Raw genomic sequence first — 26,740 nt, forward strand, 5'->3', positions numbered from 1 at the left:
ATAACATAAAATAAAATGGGGCCCGTTAAGGGACCATTTAAAGGGACTGTCTTGAGTTTACTTTTGTTAAGAACTTGCAAACTCGGGCCCATAGGTACGATTTTGGGAGTAAGGTAAGGGGGGGGGGGGGGGCACTGACGGATCAGGTACAAACTCTATATCAGATTTTGGTTACAATGGCAAACATTAATGTGATAAAAAAAAGAAAGAAAAAAAAAGGCTCACAAGAGGGGAGCATATGCCCTGCCCCAGGCCCCCGGTTCCTACGGGCCTGAAACTCCCCATCTTTTTAACGACTATAATTACATATTAAATATATTTATCTGCATAAAATATCAGTGTTTTATATTATATTCTGATCTTCCTAATATTTGCACTAGGTAAAACTTCAGAATTCCTAATATATCTTTTTATCATACGTATAAAATTATTGGGAGACAAAATCCAGTGCGAACCACTTACAAACATTATGTCGATAAAAGACACATTGAATAATTAAGACTCTGATAATCAATCAAAACAAGTATTTGTATTTAACATAATGTTATTTCAGTCATTACAAAGCTCTATTAATATTAGTCGGAAATATCTTACAATGGCAACAAACTCAGGACAGTCTCTTCAATAGGGACAGTCTCTACAATAGGGACAGTCTCTACAATAGGGACAGTCTCTTCAATAGGGACATTCTCTACAAAAGGGACAGTCTCTACAATAGGGACAGTCTCTTCAATAGGGACAGTCTCTTCAATAGGGACAGTCTCTACAATAGGGACAGTCTCTTCAATAGGGACAGTCTCTACAATAGGGACAGTCTCTACAATAGGGACAGTCGGACAGTCTCTTCAATAGGGACAGTCGGACAGTCTCTTCAATAGGGACAGCTACTCAATCGTGTTTGACTATAAAATAAAGACAAAAACTACTGCTGTGATGATAATGAGACCAGAGTCCATACTTGTAACACTTTCACAAGTCCAGACTCAGATCTTTATCAAAGTCTCTAGACTTAACTAAATGCAATTTCTATGGGTAAGACTTTCTTAAAGACTTGAGACTAGCATGGGCCCCATATTTTCGAAGCAATCTTAGTGCTACGAAATCGTAAAAAAACATCTTAAGACTATGACGTCACTACAGCACACGCTATAGTGACATCATAGCTTATGATGGTTTTTCGATTTCATAGCTCTAAGATAGCTTCGAAAATATGTGCGCTGGTCACATTTGTTTTTCTTCTTCTGGATGATCATTATAACTTAGAATCCAGCATAACAGAAGGATCATCTGCTGCCATGACATAATCTGAAACTTGTGGTGAATGTGTCTGGAGATCTTCTTCGCTACCTCGGTGACTTGAGTCGGGTTTTTCAGAGACTTCCCCTGTAGCTTGAGATCGAAGTTCACGTCTATTATGACCTTCTTCAGTTGCATGAGGTCCAAGGTCTAACAATGCAAATGAGTTGGGATGACCAGTGGGCAACGACGTAGACCCCTCCACTGGTTTCTTACTCCTGTCACCCGGACCCGCCACAGCGCTGCCGGAGATGGACAGTGGACGGTTTTCACTCCAGTTTTCACTCCCACTCTTTGGAACGGCATCTGAAGAAAAGGACACTTCGCAGTAACCTTGACCACCCTCCAACACTGATGATGGCCGGGCAGACGCCACTGATGACTTCACGTCAGCAGCTGTACAACTGACGCATGGTCTTGGTGAAGGGATGCCTTGCACAACATCTGGTGAATCCAAATACAGATCTGCGTTACCCGAACTCTGTGTATCTGCATTAGCCAGGTTCTGTGGATTGGCTACGTATCCTGAATTTTGTATTGCATCATTTCCTTCTTTTCTAGCAGACGTGAATTCCAGTGCCACGTTATCTGGTCCCACTGTTACGTAGTCTGATAGCGAGTTGTTGTTCGGTGGTTGTTGAGAGATTCTTTGTGGGACCCTCTGTCCACCGTTTGGTGAGTCTCTCGGTAAATTTGGTTCTTTAAGGAAAGCATCACCAGTGTTGAGATCAACATACAGGATTTCATCATTGTCAGGTACAAGGTGGCCGTTCTCACGCTGTGACGAAGGGAGACTGCCTCTTCCACTGTCCTTCACAATCTCCTGGAATTTTATTTAAAAAAAACAAAACAAGTTCTTTAGGTCTGTAGCTACCAAACTGACCAAATGTATTTTGCATTACATTAATACATGATAATGTCTATGGGGAAATAAAATAATTTATACTAATATACATTGATTTATTAATCATCATCTATTGAATGTCAAACATTTGGTAATTCTGATGCAGTTATGAGAGGAAACCTGCAGTAATGGATGTTTTATATGCACTTGTCCACAGATGGGAGAGCACTGACTGCAGTATGCAATTTTGGTTTAAAACATTTAAGTATCACAAGGACTCCCTGTTTGCAAATCTTGAGCGCCCACCACCAACCCGGCGAGCTCTACCATGTGTCTCCAGTAGAACAGAAGATACACTAAATATTTTTGCATGAAACCATGGAAAAGATCACTGTTCAAGACTGTGGTTTTCTAGGATTTTGAGATATATGTTGACTGTGTCATTTCGAAGAATCAATGTAATTTGTACAAATAATTTTTACAAGCCATACGGACTCATATGCTAGGCAAACTAGAGAGTCCTATTTGATTTTTTTTAAGCCTCAGGCTCCCAGACTCTCCTCAAAATCGCACCATGGACTGGGATGCATAAAAAACCCCAGTTCGAGTGGGGTGGGATCTAGCTCGGTCCGTAGATCACTCATCCAAGGTGCTTTGGTAAAATTCCCTTGTTGGACCCATCTCTGATTGTCCTCCCACCCATCCCAATCAATGTGCCACTACTGGTACATTTGTATATCAAAGGCCGTAAAAGTGCTATCTTGCCTATGGTAAAGAGCATACAAAAGATCCCTTGCTGATAATAAAACAAATGTAGCAGGTTTCCTCTGACTACATATAACAATGTCCAAATATTTGACATCCAATAGTCAATGCATGATCACAAGAATTCAGCAGATTTAAATATGTTACCTATCATAAACGTTTTCAGTGCACTGTGATGAACAGGTGCAGATATATACAACCAAATTTCACTGACCTAGGATTTACAGTTTGTGAGAAACTGATCTTGTGAAACTTGAATGTTAAATTTTAATGCAAAAGTTGACACTGTAACCACCTTCGGAAAAGTAATACGTACATGTACATCTTGCTTTTTACTTCGTAAAACCGGCCTCGGTGGTGTCGTGGTTAAGCCATCGGACACAAGGCTGGTAGGGTACAGGGTTCGCAGCCTGGTACCGGCTCCCACCCAGAGCGAGTTTTAAGGACTCGGTGGGTAGGTGTAAGACCACTACACCCTCTTCTCTCTCACTAACCACTAACCAACTAACAACTAACCCACTGTCCTGAACAGACAGCCCAGATAGCTAAGGTCGGTGTCCAGGACAGCGTGCTTGAACCTTAATTGGATATAAGCACATAAATAATTTGTAATGAAATGAAAAATGAAATACTTCGTAAAGGTGAGACAATAAATGCATGTTCTTTAGCGTATGGTGTCATTAAAGAAAACAAACTTTTAACTACACTGGAGCCTTAAATCAGTTTATTGTTTTTGTTTCTTTGTTTACTTCACAGGTTATATACTCATTTCATTTCAACTTATTTTCGCGCTTATAACCAATTAAGGTTCAAGCATGCTATCCTGAGCACACACCTCAGCTATCTGGGCTGTCTGTCTAGGACAGTGGGTTAGTTGTTAGTGGGTTAGTGGCTACTGAGAAAGAAGAGGGTGTAGTGGCCTTACACCTACCCATTGAGTCCTTGAGAACTCGCTCTAGGTTGGAGGCGGTACCAGGCTGTGAACCCTGTACCTACCAGCCTGTAGTCCAATGACTTAACCACTGCGCCACCGAGGCCAGTGTTATATACTCACCACAATGGTTGTCTGTGTTGTGTTACTATTGTCCTGGGCTGGCAGAAGATGGTCGGGACTGTTGGGCTCGGACTGTGATGTGTAGACCTGTCCATTGGAATAGTTCTGAAATAAAGAAGAAGAAATTTGTTTTGTTTAACGACACCACTAGAGCACATTGATTGATTAATTAATCATCAGCTATTGGATGTCAAACATTTGGTAATTATGACTTGTAGTCATTAGAGGAAACCCGCTACATTTTCCCTAATGCAGCAAGGGATCTTTTATATGCACATCCCCACAGACAGGAAAGCACATACCATGGCCTTTGTCCAGTTGTGGTGCACTGGTTGGAACGGGGAAAAAATCCAATTCAGCAAAATGGATACACTGAGGTTTGATCCTGCAATGCAAGCATCTCGAGCAAGCACTCAACCCACTGAGCTAAACCCTGTCCCCCAGTTCAGAAATAAAACAATTAGTATTCTGCTGTATCACTAAGTGGCTAACTATTAACACTGCACAGCAAATGTAATTAAAAATATTTATATTAAAAACCACACACCGACCACCCCACCCACGCTCAAAATATATTTTTCTATATTACCAACCCCACTTCCCACCAACAACAAAACACAAACCCAAAAGTCCCCACCCTAAAAACAAAATACCCCACACAACTTACGGTAATGTACACTTATAATGAACATGCTTAGAACGAACTACTATACAGGGCCGTAGCTAGGATTGTTTTTGTTTGGGGGGACAACTGAGTCTAAAACTCCTTAAATGGTTAAGAAGAGAATTTTCTTTAAGTTTCTATAATGCTTTCCGGATTTTTTCGGGGGGGGGGGGGGGGGGGGGCAACTGACCCCCTTGGCCCCCCACCCCTACCCCCACTAGCTACGGCCCTGCTATATGAAAAGAACTGATCGTAAAGTTCTGTTTTATCTCCCTATATATTAATGACCAACTTATGCAAACACAAACTACTGCTTTAACAAACTAACTATCATGGTCCCTTCCAGTTAGTTATAGGAGTACTTTACTGTATATTAAAATTTAAAAAAAAACTTTGAGGGTTTGTTCTTTTCATAATTACTTAACCTGACCCGTCAACCTTAATGCATTCCGTCTTTAGCAATGGACAAGTCTACATTTTTCAAAAGCCAACTATTGGCTACAATCTTAAAATTGTGTTATGGTTAATCTGTTTTTAGTCATGTGATCACCTTTTTTTCTTTTTCTTTCACTTTAAAGGTCTGGATGTCTTTTCGTTAGCACTGCTTAATCTGAGCCATTGATAAAGGGGAAATGCACAAAAGTTGAAAGGCATGTCACAGCATCCACAAATGCCTACAAATTTAAATTAAAAGTACAAACAATACAAAATGTTTGTTTTGTTTAACGACACCACTAGAGCACATTGATTTATTAATCATTGGCTATTGGATGTCAAACATATGGTCATTTTGACAGTCATAGAGAAGAAACCCACTACATTTTTCCATTAGTAGCAAGGGATCTTTTATATGTACCATAACACAGACAGGATAGCACATACCACGGCCTTTGATATACCAGTCATGGTGCACTGGCTGGAATGATACAAATAACACTGGTTGGAATATACTGATGTCCATAAAACACTTTGCAAGACTTGAAATTGTATTATAGAAACCCAACAAATGGTAAAGTGGAGATATGAACGTATCATGATGATCAACATCTAAACGTCCCAATGCACTTCGTCATACATGCAAAGTGTTTGCAAGGTGGTTTCTAAACTGGTTCTTTTTTATTATGAATAATATTTATCACATCATTCAAATTTTATTTATATAAAGTTTCTTTTGGATGTCAGTATAGAATCTAACTCAGTTTCTTTCCTCTTAATATTATCTTTCTTCCGTAATTTTCTGCAATTTATCAAAGAATAACATTCAAGGTGGGTTTTTGTTGACTTGATCCAATTAAAATCCAACAAATCGTATGATCACAGAAAGTTTGTAATTATATTATTTAAGGATTGTCTGTTATTTACATTCATCATGTTATGAACACAAAAAATCATCCGCAAACTGTGTGAATCAGTGAAGTCGTTCTCACATAAGTTTGCAGATGATTTTGTTTTGTTCATACCCAGATGAACGTAAAATGAATAACAGACAATACTTCTAATTCAATTAGAATCATACTTGCTAAGAATAACACTAAAACTTCATACTTTATTTTGAATTATTGTTAGTCCATAAACAATAACGTTCAATAAGACAACTTGCACATATAAAATGTCATCAGATATGACGTTCCCTGACGATGTAATTTTTACATTCATCGAGAATTGAACAAACTCCTGTTGCTATGTCTGGACCACCGGAATGACGTTATATTGTAATGAATGTAATGGAAATTTAATTTAATTTAATTTAATTTAATAATAATTTTAATAATAATAATAATAATAATAATTTAATAATAATTTAATTTAATTTAATTTAATTTAATTTAATAATAATTTAATAATAATTTAATTTAATTTAATTTAATTTAATTTAATTTAATTTAATTGTATTTAATTTAATTTAATTTAATTTAATTTAATTGTATTTAATTGTATTTAATTTAATTTAATTGTATTTAATTTAATTGTATTATTTATTTAATTGTATTTAATTTATTGTATTTAATTTAATTTAATTTAATTGTAATTGTATTGTATTGTATTGTAATTTATTGTATTTAATTGTATTTAATTTAATTGTATTTCTTGTGCATTTTCTTGGGATAAGAGATATTAATGTACATAATGTAAATTTAATATCTGTATTTAATTGTATTTATTGGTAATTTAAAACCATTGTCAATTGTATTTAATTGTATTTAATTTAAATTTAATTGTATTTAAATGATATTGCCCTGTATTGATTGTCTCACTTCATTCTTGTGCACATTCTTGGGATAAGAGATATTATTACATAATGAAAATATATCTGTATTCTTATTGGTCAAAAACCAGTCACATGACCATCCGTAAATAGTGATATTGCCCTGAGACAGTCTCACCGGTCCATCAAAAGTGATATTGCCCTGACCAATGAAAATAAAGACAAAATTCTATCCAATAAATGAGTAGGTAACGTAATGCAACGTCAACTGCTAATTTTAATGTAAACAAGCACAAAATTGTGACAAAACATCTTTAGTCATACCGAGTTTAACTCCACAAATACAACAAAAACAAGGTCAGTAATCGTCAAATTGTGTATGGAATATATCGCAGATTTAGAAACATACATGATACATCAAAATGCAGATGGAATCAGCACTCTCAGGATTTTACGTTACAAATAAAAAATGCATTTGAAAGTAATCAGTAACTGTAAATGTATGTTCAGATTTATCACATTTTGCATTTTATTTTGCTATTAGTATGATTTTAGCACTCTTGCTAGTTATAATGTCTCGAATTAGATTTTTTGTCTTGGTAATGTTTCAACTGTTTATTTCCGCATTTCTCTGCGTGTCATACAATGTCATAGGATTACGTGATGTCACTAAATCCCATCTGTTTTAACGCATTGCATGAAATTATAAGCGTTGGCGTATTTCAATTCTGATAAACAAAGCAGGAATGTACGAGTCTTAAGGATGACATTATGTAATAAAACAATTATTGACCATCATTGAGGGCAATATCATGTTTTATGGACCGAAGAAATTGATATTGACTGAGGCCAAGTACAGTACAGTACAGTACAGTACAGTACAGTACAGTACAGTACAGTACAGTACAGTACAGTACAGTACTGTACTGTACTGTACTGTACTGTACTGTACTGACTACTTCATTCTTGTGCAGATCCTTGGGATAAGAGATTAGTACTGTACTGTACTGTACTGTACTGTACTGTACTGTACTGTACTGTACTGTATTATACTTACTACTTCATTCTTGTGCAGATCCTTGGGATACGAGATAGGCAGTTTGTGGCAGATTTTCTTTCTGTTCACCCTGAAAATGAGAAGAGTGTATTATTAAACCTGTATCTATGTATACAAAATTAAAAAAAAAAAATCATGATTAAACAAAGACTACAGTTACACTATGCTACGAGGTACAGGTACCCTTACGTATGAACCACCTATTTGTACAGAGCATCTGAGACAACAAACATTTAAAGTCTGTTTTGTTTAAGAACACCACTATAGAGCACATTGGTTTATTAATCATTGGCTATTGGATGTCAGACATTTGGTAATTTTGACATATAGTCTTTAGTGAGGAAACCCGCTGCATTTTTCCATCAGTAGCAATATATGCACCATCCAACAGATAGGACAGCACTTACCATGATCTTTGATATACCAGCTGTGGTGCACTGGCTGGAGAGAGAGAGAGAGAGAGAGAGAGAGAGAGAGAGAGAGAGAGAGAGAGAGAGAGAGAGAGAGAGAGAGAGAGAGAGAGAGAGAGAGACAGACAGAGAGAGAGAGAGACAGAGAGAGAGAGAGAGAGAGAGAGAGAGACAGAGAGAGAGAGACAGAGAGACAGTGAGACAGAGAGTAACTTTTTAACATGCCCCTATACCACTACGGTTTCGGGAATGTTCATCCCAGGACTGGCCTCTGGATAGCCAGTGGTCTGGTTCGGGATAGAAACTGTCTGGAATTAACCGAAGAACAGGTTTATTACTGTTTTGATACCAGTATAGAGTTGTGATGGTGTCATCAATAACTCACCCACTAAAGCACATCAGTATGATGAACAGTAAGACAAATATAGCTATCACAGCACCGATTACAGGAATCCAGTCAAAACGTGCTGAAAAGTAACAACAAGAACTGCTTAATTACAGAACAACGTCTAAAAATGGAACAAAACATTCGGTTAATCATTTTTGTTGGGTGGGCGGGTGGGTGGATTGGTGGGTTGGTATGGGAGGTGTGGATGGATAAACCGGATGGGCAGATATAGAGAAGGACGAATAAACCAGATGGGCAGACAAAAAAGGATGAATAAACTGGATGGGCAAACATAGAAAAGGATGAATAAACTGGATGGGCAAACAGGGAGAAGGATGAATAAACTGGATGGGCAAACGGAGAAGGATAAATAAACTGGATGGGCAAACAGGGAGAAGGATGAATAAACTGGATAGGCAAACAGGGAGAAGGATGAATAAACTGGATGAGCAAACAGGGAGAAGGATGAATAAACTGGATGGGCAAACAGGGAGAAGGATGAATAAACTGGATGGGCAAACAGGAAGAAGGATGAATAAACTGGATGAGCAAACAGGGAGAAGGATGAATAAACTGGATGGGCAAACAGGGAGAAGGATGAATGGATGGGCAAACAGGGAGAAGGATGAATGGATGGGCAAACAGGGAGAAGGATGAATAAACTGGATGAGCAAACAGAGAGAAGGATGAATAAACTGGATGGGCAAACAGGGAGAAGGATGAATGGATGGGGTTTTGAATGGATTAGTGGGTGGTTGGGTGGGTTTTAGATAAATGGATGGATTTGTGGGTGGATGTGTTTTGGATGGATGGATGGATGAATGGATGGCATGATGGATGAGTGAATATAATGTGATTTTAGATAAATATAGTGTTCTTAGTTTAACACGATATCCAATGAAAAACAACACTAGGCAAATCGATTACAGTGTGACATATAGTTAACCTGACAATCATGTGTCTGTGACGTGTAAGTCAGCTACGAGTGCAAAGAGTTGTAAGTATCTTTTACTAAAAAAAAAAAAATATGTTAAAATTTGCTTAAAAATTGGTGTTTGAGGATATGTAAGAAATAGAATAATATATTCGTGTCCATTAGATACCATTTATCTCACAACTCGTTTTTAAAAATGTATCAAACTCGCTTTCGCTCATTAGATTACATTTTAAAACAATCGTTGTGAGATAAATGTTATCGAACGGCCACTCATGTATTATTCTCTATATACAGCTTCATGTTTTTTACTTGCTCTTTGTTTGTGTGATTTCAAACAAATTGGTGTTAACATTTCTACTTTCTACTGACAAGAGACTTTGCATTTCTACTTCCTATTTTAAAACCAGCCTCAGTGGCGTCGTGGCAGGCCATCGGTCTACAGGCTGGTAGGTACTGGGTTCGGATCCCAGTCGAGGCATGGGATTTTTAATCCAGATACCGACTCCAAACCCTGAGTGAGTGCTCCGCAAGGCTCAATGGGTAGGTGTAAACCACTTGCACCGACCAGTGATCCATAACTGGTTCAACAAAGGCCATGGTTTGTGCTATCCTGCCTGTGGGAAGCACAAATAAAAGATCCCTTGCTGCCTGTCGTAAAAAGAGTAGCCTATGTGGCGACAGCGGGTTTCCTCTAAAAACAGTGTCAGAATGACCATATGTTTGACGTCCAATAGCCGATGATAACATAAAAAATCAATGTGCTCTAGCGGCGTCGTTAAATAAAACAAACTTTTTCCTATTTTAAACAAATTGAGAGTTTCTATATTATAATTGGTTTGTGTGATTTTTAACAAAGTGAAAAAAAAATTCTAACAACCACCAAAAAACCCAACCTATTCTACCTAAAGTAACTTGTTTGGTACGATTCCAGAAAAACACAATAGTAGGTTTTTTTTTAGGCCTAATGGCGTAATGAAGGCTCACAAGATATTATTGAAACACTTCATACGGTTTTCATGTGTAGAACTGTCTGCTAATCATATGATTCTGAAGATCGATATTGCATATTTTAATCCTTAAGTTAAAATGGCTGTAACTATCTTCATAAGCCAATTATCCCAAACAGGGGATAGCCATGTGTGTTTGTGTGACAAGATCAGAGCTGCGTTCAGCCAGACCAAATGGAAAAACGTCGTCCGCTATACTGGTTTATGTGCTTCACAGTAAACCATGTGGCCACGTTGGGAACCAATCAAATAGTTCGCGAACGTTAGTGAAACGTTTGCTGGCTGAACTTGGGGCAGATGTCATTTTGAGCAAGGATTTCTACGAGAGAGATTTAATTGAAAATAATTTGTAAGAAAGATTAATATTTTTAACATTGAAAACATTTGTCAATTTATACATTTCTTTAATATAATAATAGATATTAATTTTGTAAACAATAATCTGACAATTTGCATAGATAGCCTAGAAAAAAATAAACCAGGATTGAGTTATGGTTTAGTTTAGACTTCAGCTGCCAGCATATACATGTACATGTAGTCTTAATCATACAAGGCGTTAGTTATAAACATGTGCCGTGTTGTTGATTGTCATAAATGACTACGAATAGATAACCTATGACCCAAATGAAAATTCCATGACCCGTACGAACCCTGTATATCTGTCCACTGAATTACATCAAATTATTTGTATTAGTCTGCTGTGTAAAAAAAAAAAAAAATCCTACCATTGGCAAATATACTGCATTATTTCACTAAATCATATTGCGCACCCACCACCACACTAGGGGATCAATTAACAGTTACAGTGACTCCTGGCAGCAGAGAGCATGCACATGAAAGGTGGAATTTCAGACACCGATGAATTAAATGTTTTGTTGATTGTGGAGTGACTTGACATGCCAAAACATTTGGTAGTCTGAGTGCCAAAACACTCCGGGCTACTGCGAAGGTCGAGCCCTGAAATGTCACAGGTCAGATGTCAGAGGTCGGGTTAAGTATTCACGAAACGTGATCAGTGTTTCAGAGGCCGGATTCTGGATAGGCGTGTTCGAAAACCCTAGTGGTATATGGACACGTTAAACCAGTTACTAAGCTAAGCTAAGTGTTTCTAATTGTGTGATTTCAAACAAATATAGTTATATTTCAACTCACAACTACTGCCCTTGATAGTGTAGTAGTTAGGTGATTAGACTCAAGGCCGGTAGGTACTGGGTTTGCCTCCCAATATCGACTTGGGCCGAAGTAGGTGTGAGGGCACTAACACCAGACTTCTCTCTTACTAACCATTAACCCACTGACCTGGCCACCTTAGCCACAAAACACACCACGCTCACTTGAGAGTTGGGCCTTAATTGTCGTTTGTTTATATATATATTTGTGTTTAAGACACACATCTCAGCTATGATGTGAATTGTCTGTCCAAAACAGTGGTTAGTTGTTATTGGTTAATAAGAGAGAAATCAATGTTTTGGCCTTAAACCCACTGAGTCGTTAAACTTGCTTTGGGTGGCAACTGGCACTGGGATATGAGCACATAACCTACAGTCCGATGGCTTAACCACTACACCACAAGGTCAGGTCAGGTTACAGGGCTTAACCTGCACATTCAGAGAAAGCTGTTATAGTGCACGCCTGTCATGGGCAAAGGGTGTCGACTTGTGCCGGCTCCTTCGTCCAGAACACAGAACTACACCACCGAGGCCAATGTCCTTAAATAGATACAAAGACAAAGGAAGGAAGGAAATGTTTTTATTTAATGATGCACTCAACACATTTTATTTACGGTTATATGGCGTCGGACATATGGTTACGGAACATACAGATTTAGAAAGAGGAAACCCACTGTCGCCTGTGCACCATCCCACAGACAGGACAGCACATACCACAACCATTGATATACCAGTCGTAGTGCACTGGCTGGAATGAGAAACAGCCCAACCGACGGGGACTGATCCTAAACCGACCGTGCATCAGGCGAGTGCTTTACCACTGGGCTATGTCCCACCCCTGGATAGAAGGGCGATACAAATTTAGAATGAAATGAATGACTCACAGCTTGTTTCATGTGTAACTCCGAACACTGGCTTGCTGAGAGGACTGGAGCCTGCTTGAGACACGGCCTGTACCTGGACACTGTAGTTGACACCTAGGGATAGCTTGGAAAGAGTCAGTGACGTCCTGTCTCCATCTACCGTCGCCGTCTTCATTTCTATTGGAAGTAGTGTTTAACGGACTATCTTAGACATTGAAATACAGTGGATTAGATGTTTTATCTGCATCTACATCTAACATGTTTACTTTAACTGGAAGTAGTGTTTAACGGACTATCTTAGTCATTGAACTGGAATTAGTGTTTTAATGGACTATCTCATGTTTTTTAACTGGAATTGGTGTTTAATGGACTATCTTTTTAACTGGAATTAGTATTTAATGCACTATCTTTTTAACTGGAATTAGTGTTTAATGGACTATCTTAGAATTTGTAGACATTGAAATATGGTGGATTAGATGTTTTATCTGCATCTACATCTAACATGTTTACTTTAACTGGAATTAGTGTTTAATGGACTATCTTTTTAACTGGAATTGGTGTTTAATGGACTATCTTTTTAACTGGAATTAGTATTTAATGCACTATCTTTTTAACTGGAATTAGTGTTTAATGGACTATCTTAGAATTTGTAGACATTAAAATACGGTGGATTAGATGTTTTATCTGCATCTACATCTAACATGTTTACTTTAACTGGAATTAGTGTTTAATGGACTATCTTTTTAACTGGAATTAGTGTTTAATGGACTATCTTTTTAACTGGAATTGTTTAATAGACTATCTTACAGTCTGTAGTCATTGAAATACGGTGGATTAGATGTTTTATCTGCATCTACATCTAACATGTTTACTTTAACTGGAATTAGTGTTTAATGGACTATCTTTTTAACTGGAATTAGTGTTTAATGGACTATCTTTTTAACTGGAATTGTTTAATAGACTATCTTACAGTCTGTAGTCATTGAAATACGGTGGATTAGATGTTTTATCTGCATCTACATCTAACATCTTTACTTTAACTGGAATTAGTGTTTAACTGATTATCTTAAGAGTTTGTAGACATTTTATCTGCATCTATCAACTTAGTTCAACTGCAGTTACATGTAGTTATACATGGACTATTGTAAGAGTTTGTAATCACTAAAATACAGTAGAATAAAATACTAATATGTAATACATCTTGCAAATAAAAAAAATTGAAATATAAAGCATTTTATTAATAACTACTTTTTCAATTCCATTTCACACAATTTTTTAAATTTTGTTGGTGGTTGACAAGTAGGACATAATTGTTAAAAGTTTATAAAATGCAAAACAAACCTGAAAACATATACAGTTTTAAATACTATCTATTGCATTTAAATATTTCATTAACTGTTTATTTAATTAGTAAATGTGCTCATTAAAATAAGATAAAAAAAAATTAATACTATATTTTACTCTACAGCCTGGGCTTCCCGAACTAAGCAAAAAGGTGAAAATCAAACTAAAAGTATTGCCACAAATTATAAATACGGGTACCTGTACAATTCGGAACTTCGCAGTAATGTACCACAAATTGCACTATAAACACTTTTTCTTTTTTCAAACACCAGCTACTTTCCCATGTCACAGTTAATTGTGGTCCATTTGTCAGCGTGTCTATTTTCACACTTTCTGGAGGCAGCATTGGTTCTAGAACAAACAGAATTCAATAGTTAAACAAGAAAACTGTGATCCACTCTTAAATAACCCATAACCCTGTGTTTTAACTCATTTTACAGGTACCATTCACACACACACCAAGATGCACTGTTTTATAAGCCTCTTGAAGTATATACCAGGGCTCACGCTGTCGGTAGCCAAATTAGCCATTGGTTAATTTTTACAAAAAATGGCTAATGAAATTTGCAAGTGGTTAAAATTTTGGCTAAGCCATTTTCTATCTTCTAATATGAACAAACGGTTACATAATCTATTTGAAACCTCCAACATAATAATAATAACACCTATTATCTCGCCTTCATATAAAATTCTTTAATCTCATTGGTTGTTTGCCGTTGGACAAATCCTTTATACCCCTGTGGGTGGAGCCAAATTCTCTTATACCCCGTCTGTAATTTCCAACAGTTTCCAGCTACCCCAGTTAATGCTAAAGCAATAATTAGATTATAAATAACATTCATAATCAATCAAGTATACATAATTAATTTTATTTTTACTATAAAATACACTATTTCAATACTTTTAAAAGCTGCAATGTTGAACTCGGCCATCTAATTACGGTCGTGGTGTTATTGTATTAACATTTGTGTTTGTTTTGGGGGTTTTAAATTTTTTGTTATTTTTTATTACATACATTTCTGATAAAAAAAAGGGTTTTTTTGTGTGGTTTTTTAAAATTAATATCTGTTTCAGACAATTTCGTATTACAAACATTTGAAGTTAAAAACTCGTTTATCGATGGAACTATTTTTCGTCACTGGCAAGTGGTTTCGTTCGCATCCGCGTGGTACGGCTCCGTTAATAAATTGTTAACAATTATTGTCTGGCGTTATTTTGATTATTTGGCTATATGCTTTAACATGTCGGCAAGATAAATTCGTTGTAGAAGCATCTCTCGGGGTACATGGCTTTTTATGTACCCTCTGTGTGCTCTTTTACCCCCTCGCCTTCGGCTCGGGGTAAAAGAACACACAGAGGGTACATAAAAAGGCATGTACCCCTCGTGATGCTTCTACAACTTATAATATTCAATTAGCATAAAAGCAATTTCGTGGCCGGTGCCAGAATACAGCTTAATGATTTGCTTATTTTAATAATCATGGTTATTAATTTTAACGGCATGTGTTCAACATGTATGAAAACAAAGATTTGTAAAGTCTTTGAACCAAATAAAAGACCGACAAAACGTGTCAATTTCAATACATATTCAATACGTTAGTTCAGGGCCGAAGACAAGTAGGTTATCCCAAGCTGTTGGTGTCAAAATAGGTCATGCTCTTCAGTCAGCTGCGATCGCACGTGTCAAGAGACATGGTTACAGATCTTAAACAATAGGATTACATGCAAGTAAATCTTGATGTATATTTGTAAAAAAACACAATAATTGTTCGCATCAATGAATACTGAACTGCAGTTTCGTTTATTTCTCCTGTCTTTGTTAATTTCGCACCCATGGCCGAGAGCACACATGCAGATTGCACTCGCGGAAAATAAACATTGCAGTTAAATGTACACTGAGGGGCGAGACGTAGTCCAGTGGTACAGCGCTCGCTCGATGCGCGGTCGGTGTGGGATCAATCCCCTTCGGTGGGCCCATTGGGCTATTTCTCATTCCAGCCAGTGCACCACGACTGGTATATCAAAGGCTGTAGTATGTACTACCCTGTCTGTGGGATGGTGCATATAAAAGATCCCTTGCTGCTAATCAAAAAGAGTAGCCCATGAAGTGGCGACAGCAGGTTTCCTCTCTCAATATTTGTGTGGTCCTTAACCATATGTTTGACGCCATATAACCGGAAATACAATGTGTTGAGTGCGTTATTAAATAAAACATTTCTTTCTTTAAACGTACACTGAATGAAATTTAGTTTACAATCATCAGATTTGTTAGATAAAATATTATATTTGTCAAACTGTCAGGTGACATCACAAAAGTTAGCTAGATTTTAAATAGACCATAATTTTCATTTTCCTTATCATTTTATCAAAAACAATGTTGCTGACATAAATGGGATAGTTGTAATAACGTGAAGTCAACAGTTTTCGACTAGGTAGTTTACAAGCTGAAATGAACAACAAGCATTTAACATGATGCAAAAATCAACAACAGCAATAACATAGCACAAATTACGAAACTGTTGGGGGTTGGAAACTGATGGGTTACTTTAAAAAAGAAAAAAAAACAACCCCAAAACCCCAAACAATTCTAAATTCAAATCAACACAAAGAATGCTATTTTAAACACATATGAAAAAAGTATCAGCTCTCAAATTTTTATTTGAAAAAAAACCCAGGAAAAAAAACAACAACACCCTCCATAAATATCCACCCACCCCCATATTTGTTTTACATTTCTCGATTTAAGCCAATGGGCCTGTCGAAAAATCAAAGTAATATATCAACTGGAAATGCAGTTTGGTCATTCAAATTTATTCCAGTTTATACATACATGTAATAAGCTCAAAAAGACACTTTAAAAAAAATAAAACTACATGTATTCATATATAAAAACTCAATACAGTACTGAGCAAAAGAATTTTGGCTAAAACAATTTCATTATGGCTAATAAAAATTCCATTGGGCTAATGTTTTTGACTACAGGCATTTTTGACCCAGGGTGAGCCCTGATATACGACATACAGTGGTTTCAGCATCAGTGAACTCAGACTAACAGTTTCTCGCACGAGTCCTTTTGTAGTTATTTTTCTGACACGAGTCTCAAGAAAATCAATACTTTGAGCTAAAGCTTGCTCCAAGGATGGTATTTTATTGAGACAAGTTTGAATTTGTTGAACATCTTATTGACCATCCCAACAGCACAAATCTGAACAAAATTGAGTGATGAGCACTTAACTGCTGCTGTATATAACCTAATGTGTATATAACCTAATTTACCTTCTGCAGGGATCACCCTGTACATTGCCAAATTAGCCAATTGCTAATTTTTATACAAAATGGCTACAAAATGTAGACTTTGGCTAATAAAATAATCCTCAAATTAACTGTCCTTCTAAAATGCTCCAAATTATATAAATATTCGGCCGAGCAGTCAATTCTTTTTATTTTGGGCTTTTAATCTTTTTATTTTTTTATTTATTCTATTAACTTTTTTACTAATTGCCATTTTAAAAATTCTGACCATTTTCCCCCCCAATCCCCCCCCCCGAGTCAGGCCACCGATCTTACCGGAGGTCGGACTTGGGATGGGCGTGTTCGAAACCCTAGTGGTATATGGGCGTTAAACTAGTTATCATCATCATCATCAAATTGACCACATTTTAATGATTTTCAAGGAAATATTCTACATTCCCGAAAATTGGCTAAACCAAAAATCTTTCCATTGTGAGCCCTGTTTCCGACTACTGCAGGCGAGATATTTCACCCGACGTCACGTCAGTTGACACACTTTTCAAAATGGTGGCTTTTCTTTTGATTTTTTCGGTTTTCGGTAAGTATTTTCACTTGACAACAATGGCGGCACATCGCGGTAATTTTCAGTGATCGATAGCTGATTGAGACAGCTAATTTGATAATAAATTTGATCGTTTTACCAACAACGAAAATCACCAAATATTGCAATATGAATCGTAATGTGGGGTTTTAAAAAAAACTACTGTTATCAGGAATAATGAACATAAACACTAGACAGCTGGCCACAAATGCCCGTAAGTAAATGCGACTTTTAATTTTTTTTGCCTAATTTTAATCACCATTAACTGATCTAAAAATTATAAAAATTACAAAAACCCACGAAAATAATACTTACCGATTCATATATGAACTTTATTTCATGTATTTATAAAATATTTAAGTGAATATATGTCAGTAAAAATTATAAACCTGTACCCACTCAACATGGTTTTTATTAAAAATTAATCGTTGTCTAAAGATTAACTTACTGCCATATTTATAAACTACACATGAGTCCCCGACATATCCACTGCTGATGTTGCCCATCTCGGCTGAAATCCCAAACAAGTAGTCGGCTGCAACAGAACCTTTAATGGGAAGCCGAGTTTCCGTCTCGTTTCCAACGGTTTTCCATTTGATGGAGCCCTGTAAAGAAAAGGAATGTTTGTTTTATTGGCATCCCACATGCTGCTTCAACACTGCCTATTACTCGACAATCCTAATTGGAAAGGAAAGGAATGTTTGTTTTATTGGCATCCCACATGCTGCTTCAACACTGCCTATTACTCGACAATCCTAATTGGAAAGGAAAGGAATGTTTGTTTTATTGGCATTCCACATGCTGCTTCAACACTGCCTATTACTCGACAATCCTAATTGGAAAGGAAAGGAATGTTTGTTTTATTGGCATCCCACATGCTGCTTCAACACTGCCTATTACTCGACAATCCTAATTGGAAAGGAAAGGAATGTTTGTTTTATTGGCATCCCACATGCTGCTTCAACACTGCCTATTACTCGACAATCCTAATTGGAAAGAAAAGGAATGTTTGTTTTATTGGCATCCCACATGCTGCTTCAACACTGCCTATTACTCGACAATCCTAATTGGAAAGGAAAGGAATGTTTGTTTTATTGGCATCCCACATGCTGCTTCAACACTGCCTATTACTCGACAATCCTAATTGGAAAGAAAAGGAATGTTTGTTTTATTGGCATCCCACATGCTGCTTCAACACTGCCTATTACTCGACAATCCTAATTGGAAAGGAAAGGAATGTTTGTTTTATTGGCATCCCACATGCTGCTTCAACACTGCCTATTACTCGACAATCCTAATTGGAAAGGAAAGGAATGTTTGTTTTATTGGCATTCCACATGCTGCTTCAACACTGCCTATTACTCGACAATCCTAATTGGAAAGGAAAGGAATGTTTGTTTTATTGGCATCCCACATGCTGCTTCAACACTGCCTATTACTCGACAATCCTAATTGGAAAGGAAAGGAATGTTTGTTTTATTGGCATCCCACATGCTGCTTCAACACTGCCTATTACTCGACAATCCTAATTGGAAAGAAAAGGAATGTTTGTTTTATTGGCATCCCACATGCTGCTTCAACACTGCCTATTACTCGACAATCCTAATTGGAAAGGAAAGGAATGTTTGTTTTATTGGCATCCCACATGCTGCTTCAACACTGCCTATTACTCGACAATCCTAATTGGAAAGGAAAGGAATGTTTGTTTAACAACACCTCAGCACATTTTAAGTTACGGCTATTTGATGTCCAGTATATGGCTATTTTGACATTTGATCAAGACAGTGGATTCAGTGAATGAATGAAAAATACATTGGCTATTAGGCAAATGCAAAAATAAAGGATGAATAATATCAATATAATAATTCAGTCATAACGGAGGCTGGACTTTATTATTATATGGCTATTATAAAATAGGAGAAAGCAATATACATTGAAACCCCTCTAAACCGGACACCCTTGGTAACCAATAAATATGTGAGGTTTTAAGAGGGATCTGGTTTAGAGAGGTTAAGTTCTGTACTGGTTTTTAAAAAGGGACTCTGTAAAACGTCTGGTTTTGAGGGAATTCCCGTCCAGTCTTGAGATGTTTCACTGTAGTTTGTAAAATCTACTGCCAACACAGGCTTTTTACCAATAAAGTAACAAGTCATTTTTAATGTGCTCTTTGCCATAGGCAGGACAGTACATACCACAGCCGTTGACATATCAGTCGTGAGGCATTGGTTGGGATGGGAAAACATTTGAGTCCATGAACGGTGAATAATTCTGCGAACAACCACACTACAGGGAGCACACTGCCACTGAATGATCCTAACTGCAACGCATTATACAATGTATTATCATTTAAAAGTGGTGAAACTTGATGTTTTCAAAAAGTCTGTTCGAAACCTTCGTGGTATATGAACACGTAAAAAAAGGTACACACTCTCACTCTCACTCTCTCACTCCCTCTCCCTCTCCCTCTCTCTCTCTCTCTCTCTCTCTTTCTCTCTCTCTCTCTCTCAAAAAGTCTATTCTTTGTAATTAGCAGCAAAAAGTAGGCCACATGTTTTTAATTTCTTGCTTTACAGATTCCCCCCCCCCCCCAAATTTTTAAAAGATCAGCCAAGAAGAAGAAAAAAGACATTCATAATGCCAACACTGTTGCGGTACATTATTCAACCTAGCCTTTGTCATATTTAATATTACGCCTAATAGCCGATGTATTTTTTTTGTGCTGGGATGTTGATAAACATTCATTCATTCATGATAGAGCATGAACTGCAGCGTTTGACCACAGGTGAGAGGAAATCCTTTCTGCCACCATCTGGACCACTACTACCAAATATAGCAGCAAGGGATGCTAGATATTCACTTTCTCACAGACAGGACAGCACATAAAAAGACTTGAGTCCTTTTTTCATTTCAATGTGATCAACGGTTATTTTATAACCTCCATTGAAAATCGTCCCATACAGCAGACAAAACCATGTATTCCTCTTGAAAATGTATCATCTACAAATAAATTACTTGTTTCCCAAGCACAAATTAAACAGAAACATATCATAGTTGTTTTTAACACTCTCCGATGACAGATACTTATTTTTGGTGTTTATTTTTCTATTTTGGATATCGCTTAACAAGGCATCATGATGCAAAAAAAAAACCCACCTTCAAACACATGTAAATTACTAATAATTGTTTTGTTTTTTTTCTACACTTTTTTGGAAATGGTTAATCAAGGTTTCTTTTGTGAACAGGGACGGGACGAAGCCAAGCGGTAAAGCGCTTACCTGATGCACAGTTGGTCTGGGATCGATCCCTGCTAGTGGATCCATAGGGCTATTTCTCACTCCATCCAGTGCACTACGACTGGTATAACAAAGGCTGTGGTATGTGCTATTCTGTCTGTGGGATGGTGCATATTCTGCTAATATAGTGGGTTACCTCTTTAAAACTATATGGGGGCGAGACGTAGCCCAGTGGTAAAGCACTCGCTTGATGCGCGGTTGGTTTGAGATCGATCCCCGTCAGTGGGCCCATTGAGCTATTTCTCGTTCTAGCCAGTGCACCACGACTGGTACATAAAAAGGCTGTGGTATATGCTATCCTGTCTATGGGATGGTGCATATAAAAGAGTAGCCCATGAAGTGGCAACAGCAGGTTTCCTCAATCAATATCTGTGTGGTCCTTAACCATATGTCCGACGCCATATAACCGTAAATAAAATGTGTTGAGTGTGTCGTTAAATAAACCATATCCTTCCTTCCTTCCTTTAAAACTATATGTCAAAATGACCACATATGACAAAATCAAAGATCGTGTTTATTAATTTTTTGTAATAAGAGCATGGAAGTAGGTTAGGATACATTCATGTACCTTGCAGGGAATTTCCAAGCCACGGCACCAGTACACAGTGAAGTTCGTGACAGAAGGTGAAGTTCTCTCCCACACAGCATGCACATCTTCGTCGTCTTGGTTTGTTTTATCAATCACGATTCTTAACTTCTTTGGTATAGGAGGGACTGAAAAGAAAAATGTGTATTATTATCCATATGGTTAAATATATCTTTTTATTGCACCCTTAGTTATTTTTGCTAATGTAAATACTATCCTAGTTTCCATAAAATCCTAAACGTAAAATATGCTCTGCAACAGACCTGCAAAGTTAGAGTAATAGTTTCAACTTTGTCAATCTGTTGGACATTTAAAACAGATGGTCTGTGAACGTTTTTCCGCAGACGTTTTCTTAGGTCTGCATGCATTGAACTGTATCAGTCAGCACTGTATCAGTCAGCACTGTATCAGTCAGCAATGTATCAGTCAGCACTGTTCAGTGACACGGGTAGGATGTAGCCCAGTGGTAAAGCACTCACTTGATGCGCGGTTGGTTCGAGATCGATCCCCGTCAGTGGGCCCATTGGGCTATTTCTCATTCCAGCCAGTGCACCACGACTGGTATATCAAAGGCTGTGGTATGTGCTATCCTGTCTGTGAGATGGTGCATATAAAAGATCCCTTGCTGCATTAGGGAAAGTGTAGCGAGTTTCCTCTGATAACTACATGTACATGTATGTACCTGTCAGAATTATCAAATGTTTGACATCCAATAGCCGATGATTGATTAATCAATGTGCTCCAGTGGTGTTGTTAAACAAACCAATCTTTATTTTCTTTGTTCAGTAATACGTTTCAGATTTTTTTTTTTTTTTTAAAACCAAACTTAATTCACTGAGGTTTTATGAACCCACATAAAAAGGAAAATAATATTTGTTTATTAACACCTCAGAAGATTTTTATACTATTGCTATTTGGTGTATACAGTGAAACTCCTCTATACTGGACACCCTCAGGACCAAGTAAAATGTCTGGTTTTAAGAGGTATTTGGTTTAGAGAGGTTTTCTTCTGTACAGATATTTAAAAAGGGACCGCGAAAAATGTCCGGTTTTGAGAGAAGTCCGGTTTACAGAGGGTCCGGTTTTGAGAGAAGTCCGGTTTACAGAGGGTCTGGTTTTGAGAGAAGTCCAGTTTACAGAGGGTCCTGTTTTGAGAGGTTTTACTGTATTATTATCCCAAGACACTTAACACAACATGGGCTATTACAGGACAGTAGCAAATGATTTATATATATATATATTCACTTCCCCACTGACAGGACAGCACATACCACAGTCTTTGACATACCAGTGGTGATTCTAACTAACACATAAAATTCTATACTATTAGAGATGAAAGTGGGTTATGAAAAAAACAAATCTGGAAATTTATATATTGGTAATCGGGTACTGAAATTGGCCCTTGAGTTGCACAAAGGCTAAAAATCAGAAGTATCAACCAAAAGGGGCCGTTCAAATATTACGTAATGCTATTTTTTTTGGTCAAAATTAGATGCCCTCGCTCCCTCCTGTAACATAACACTAGACCATACACGCCCCAAAATATGGAAGATACCTGCCTCCCATTCACAAACATGTCATGCGATGAGTGTAATATAATTTTAATGTACTGTTTTGCAATTTTGGAAAGTACAGATGAGCATTTCAACTCGATTATATTTTACAAACCTTACGTGTATTTATTACCCCAGTGGTCACTCATAACAGGGAAAATATTTTCCATATTTTCTTAGTGAGAAATATTCTGCATTGGTTTAACGAACAATACTATTGGACAATTTGACGCTTACAAACCAATGACTTAAATATGACGTCATTACGATTTGACAAACCCAAAATGACGTCATGTAGTTTAAAGAGTTTGCCTTTACGGGTCTCTGTTTTTGGTGTTAAATTAATAACAAAATGTCATTTTAATGCAATTCATTATAGATTTTGAAGCAGAATAAAGAGAACTTGTGTTTTTTTAATTATCTATGAACGTGATTAAATTACAACGTTATAGTAATTCTCAGAACAGTGTGTATTTAGTGGTTTACATCATTTCTATACAGGTTGGCCTTTGTGCATGTGCGTGGAAAATAAAGGTTTTTAGAAAAAAAATAGCTCAGGTAATAAATAGAATAACAAACTCGGTTCCAGTTATTATCAAATTTATGTCCCTCGTGAAATAATTTTCATTTGTCACTCGCTAAAGCTCGTGACAACTGAAAATTATTTCACTCGGGACATAAATTTGATAATGACTGGTAACTCCTCTATATATACATCTAGCTATAACTACCTACATTAACACTGTCCCCATGACAGAGCATTTATGAAAAAAAAAGGAAAGGAAAAACAATTTCACTAATAACAAAGATGTGTTATGTAACGATGTTAAATACACCCCTCCATCTCCTGTAATGCTACATAATGTTTGGACCTACTAGAGTCTCCATGAATACTCGAGTATTCGGACACGGGCAGAGTCTAGCAAGACTCGAGTCCATTCAAAGGATTCGAGTACCCGTAAAGTAAAGGAAAAGTACTCTCATTTAATTATATATATTTTTATGTCATTTTGCCATATGCCAAGCAGCTTGCCGCCGGTTTCATTATAGGGCTATGAGAAACGAAGGGAAAACAAAAGTCGAATCTGTGAAATGCAATACAATGGTATGATCTGACAACCATGTTCAGCGCTTGAATTAAGATGCATAATGCAATTTTACTTTATTCCTTAGTCTCATTATCATCTAGAACGGCCTCGGTGGCGTCGTGGTAGGCCATCGGTCTACAGGCTGGTAGGTACTGGATTCGGATACCAGTCGAAGCATGGGATTTTGAATCCAGATACCGACTCCAAACCCTGAGTGAGTGCTCTGCAAGGCTCAGTGGGTAGGTGTAAACCACTTGCACCGACCAGTGATCCATAACTGGTTCAACAAAGGCCATGGTTTGTGCTATCCTGCCTGTGGGAAGTGCAAATAAAAGATCCCTTGCTGCTAATCGGAAGAGTAGCCCATGTAGTGGCGACAGCGGGTTTCCTCTCAAAATCTGTGTGGTCCTTAACCATATGTCTGACGCCATATAACCGTAAATAAAAGGTGTTGAGTGCATCGTTAAATAAAACATTTCTTTCTTTCATTATCATCTAGTGTAAGTGTCGGGTACTCGGGTCTGGGTCGAGTTTGAGTCTCGAGTACTCCAGTCCAATATTTTGGACCCGTGGAGGCCCTGGGACCTACACCTACCCACCCCCTCGAGTATTACGTAATATCTGAATGGCCCCAAACAATATCATAAGTTTTGGACAGAGAATACAGAAGATTTTAGACAAAAAGAGAAAAACCTGGGAACACTGTACTGATGATTAAAAATCTGGAATTCTGTACTATACTGAGAGGCATAAATAACACAATGAGTATTTCACTGAATATTTTCTTATAAGAATTGTCAAATCATATATATTGAGTATGTGGACAAATGACATATTGGTAACAACTGTAAATGAAAGAGGATTTTGTTCAAATCAGAAAACAATTGAATAAAATGAGTTTTCAGTAAAAAGCATAACTTGGGTGTTTCTTGCAACAACACAGCATTGCATATGAAAATCGTTTTGCATGTGCATTGCCTGCTCTCGTCTCCCTATAAAAGCAACCATTTTTTGTGTTTTCTGCCTTTTTTTAATATTGCACGGTAAGTAATGTTAAAAAATTGCTGTTTTATTGCCAAAAAACCAAGTTGTGTTTTTTGTTTAAAACCACATTTTATTTCTAAAAATTCCCAATTTGAACAATATCTTCTTTCAGTTACAGTTGTTACCAATATGTCATTTGTCTGCAACCTTAATATAGATGAAATAACATTTCTATAAGAAAATATCAGCAAAATACCCATTGCATTATTTATGCCTCTCAGTATATTTTACAAGCACGGATTCTGTGATACATGGTGTTTTACATTTTGCTAGATACAAACCTTTTTCAACTTGTGGAATAAATATTTGAGAATAGTTTCTTGAGATTCCTGCCGAGGTTTGAGCAAATATCTGCACAGGATGAGAGGTATTGCACAGCAGCATTGAGACCGTATACATCGTAACATCACCAGCGACATCTTCCACTCGACCATCGTACTCAATCTGGTAGCCAGTAATAACTCCATTTTTCTCAAAATCATCCTGAAACAAAAAAAACCAACTTAAAACAAAATTCTGTCTATAAGGAAGGAAGGAAATACTTTATTTAATGATGCACTCAACACATTTTATTTACAGTTATATGGCATCGGACATATGGTTAAGGACCACACAGATATTGAGGAAGGAAACCCGCTGTCACCACTTCATGGGCTATTCTTTTCGATTAGCAGCAAGGAATCTTTTATATGCACCATCCCATAGACAGGATAGCACACACCACAGCTATTGATGTCCCAGTCGTGGTGCACTGGCTGGAGCAAGAAATAGTCCAATGGGCCCACTGACGGGTATCAATCCCAAACCGACTGCGCATCAAGCAAATGCTTTACCACTAGACTACCCTCTCTCTATAAGGCTTCCCTATGTCTAAGGTTGACGACAGTCACTTTTCGCACCCTTGTTTTGGCTTCATACACAATAAATGTAACATATCTTACCGTAATTTCACTTTAAATCCATATTTCGTAAAAGGTACAAGTTTTTAATCACAAGATTTTCTTCAAACACATTCAGGTGCATTAGTAATGTTCAAACAAAAAAATTTCAATAGCAATTTAGCACTGGAATGTTTCTAGCATTCGTAAAATGGAAATGTCATGTACCCAGTTTGTTATTGTAAGGAGATGCAAAGTGACGTCATTGACACACTGACTATTACAATGCTTCGCCACATTAAAATAAAAACGGGTCTATTAACCTTGATGCCTGTAAAATTTCTATAACAAGCAGACAAGGCTGTTTACAGGTTGGTATTTTTTAATTTTTCATAATTCTGAAATAAAAAGTGCCTTTTGTCAAATATATCATATAAAAGAAATTACTGTTGAATATGTTTT

General features: G+C 37.1%; 1 protein-coding gene across 1 annotated transcript in view; it reads right to left on the reverse strand.

The window, feature by feature from the left end:
* Positions 1-304: 304 nt before the first annotated feature.
* Positions 305-26,740, reverse strand: part of LOC121375965 — a 58,302-nt gene continuing 31,866 nt past the window's right edge. The window contains exons 9-17 of the mRNA XM_041503710.1: positions 25,682-25,883; positions 21,698-21,843; positions 18,285-18,441; positions 14,203-14,355; positions 12,682-12,837; positions 8,682-8,763; positions 7,887-7,956; positions 3,960-4,064; positions 305-2,119 (exon numbers count right to left, since the gene is read on the reverse strand). Of these exons, the coding sequence (XP_041359644.1) occupies positions 1,253-2,119; positions 3,960-4,064; positions 7,887-7,956; positions 8,682-8,763; positions 12,682-12,837; positions 14,203-14,355; positions 18,285-18,441; positions 21,698-21,843; positions 25,682-25,883 (1,938 nt within the window). The 3' untranslated portion in view covers positions 305-1,252. The remainder of the gene's footprint in view (positions 2,120-3,959; positions 4,065-7,886; positions 7,957-8,681; positions 8,764-12,681; positions 12,838-14,202; positions 14,356-18,284; positions 18,442-21,697; positions 21,844-25,681; positions 25,884-26,740) is intronic.

This window comes from Gigantopelta aegis, chromosome 6 (assembly GCF_016097555.1).
Source record: "Gigantopelta aegis isolate Gae_Host chromosome 6, Gae_host_genome, whole genome shotgun sequence".
Lineage (NCBI taxonomy): Eukaryota > Metazoa > Mollusca > Gastropoda > Neomphalida > Peltospiridae > Gigantopelta > Gigantopelta aegis.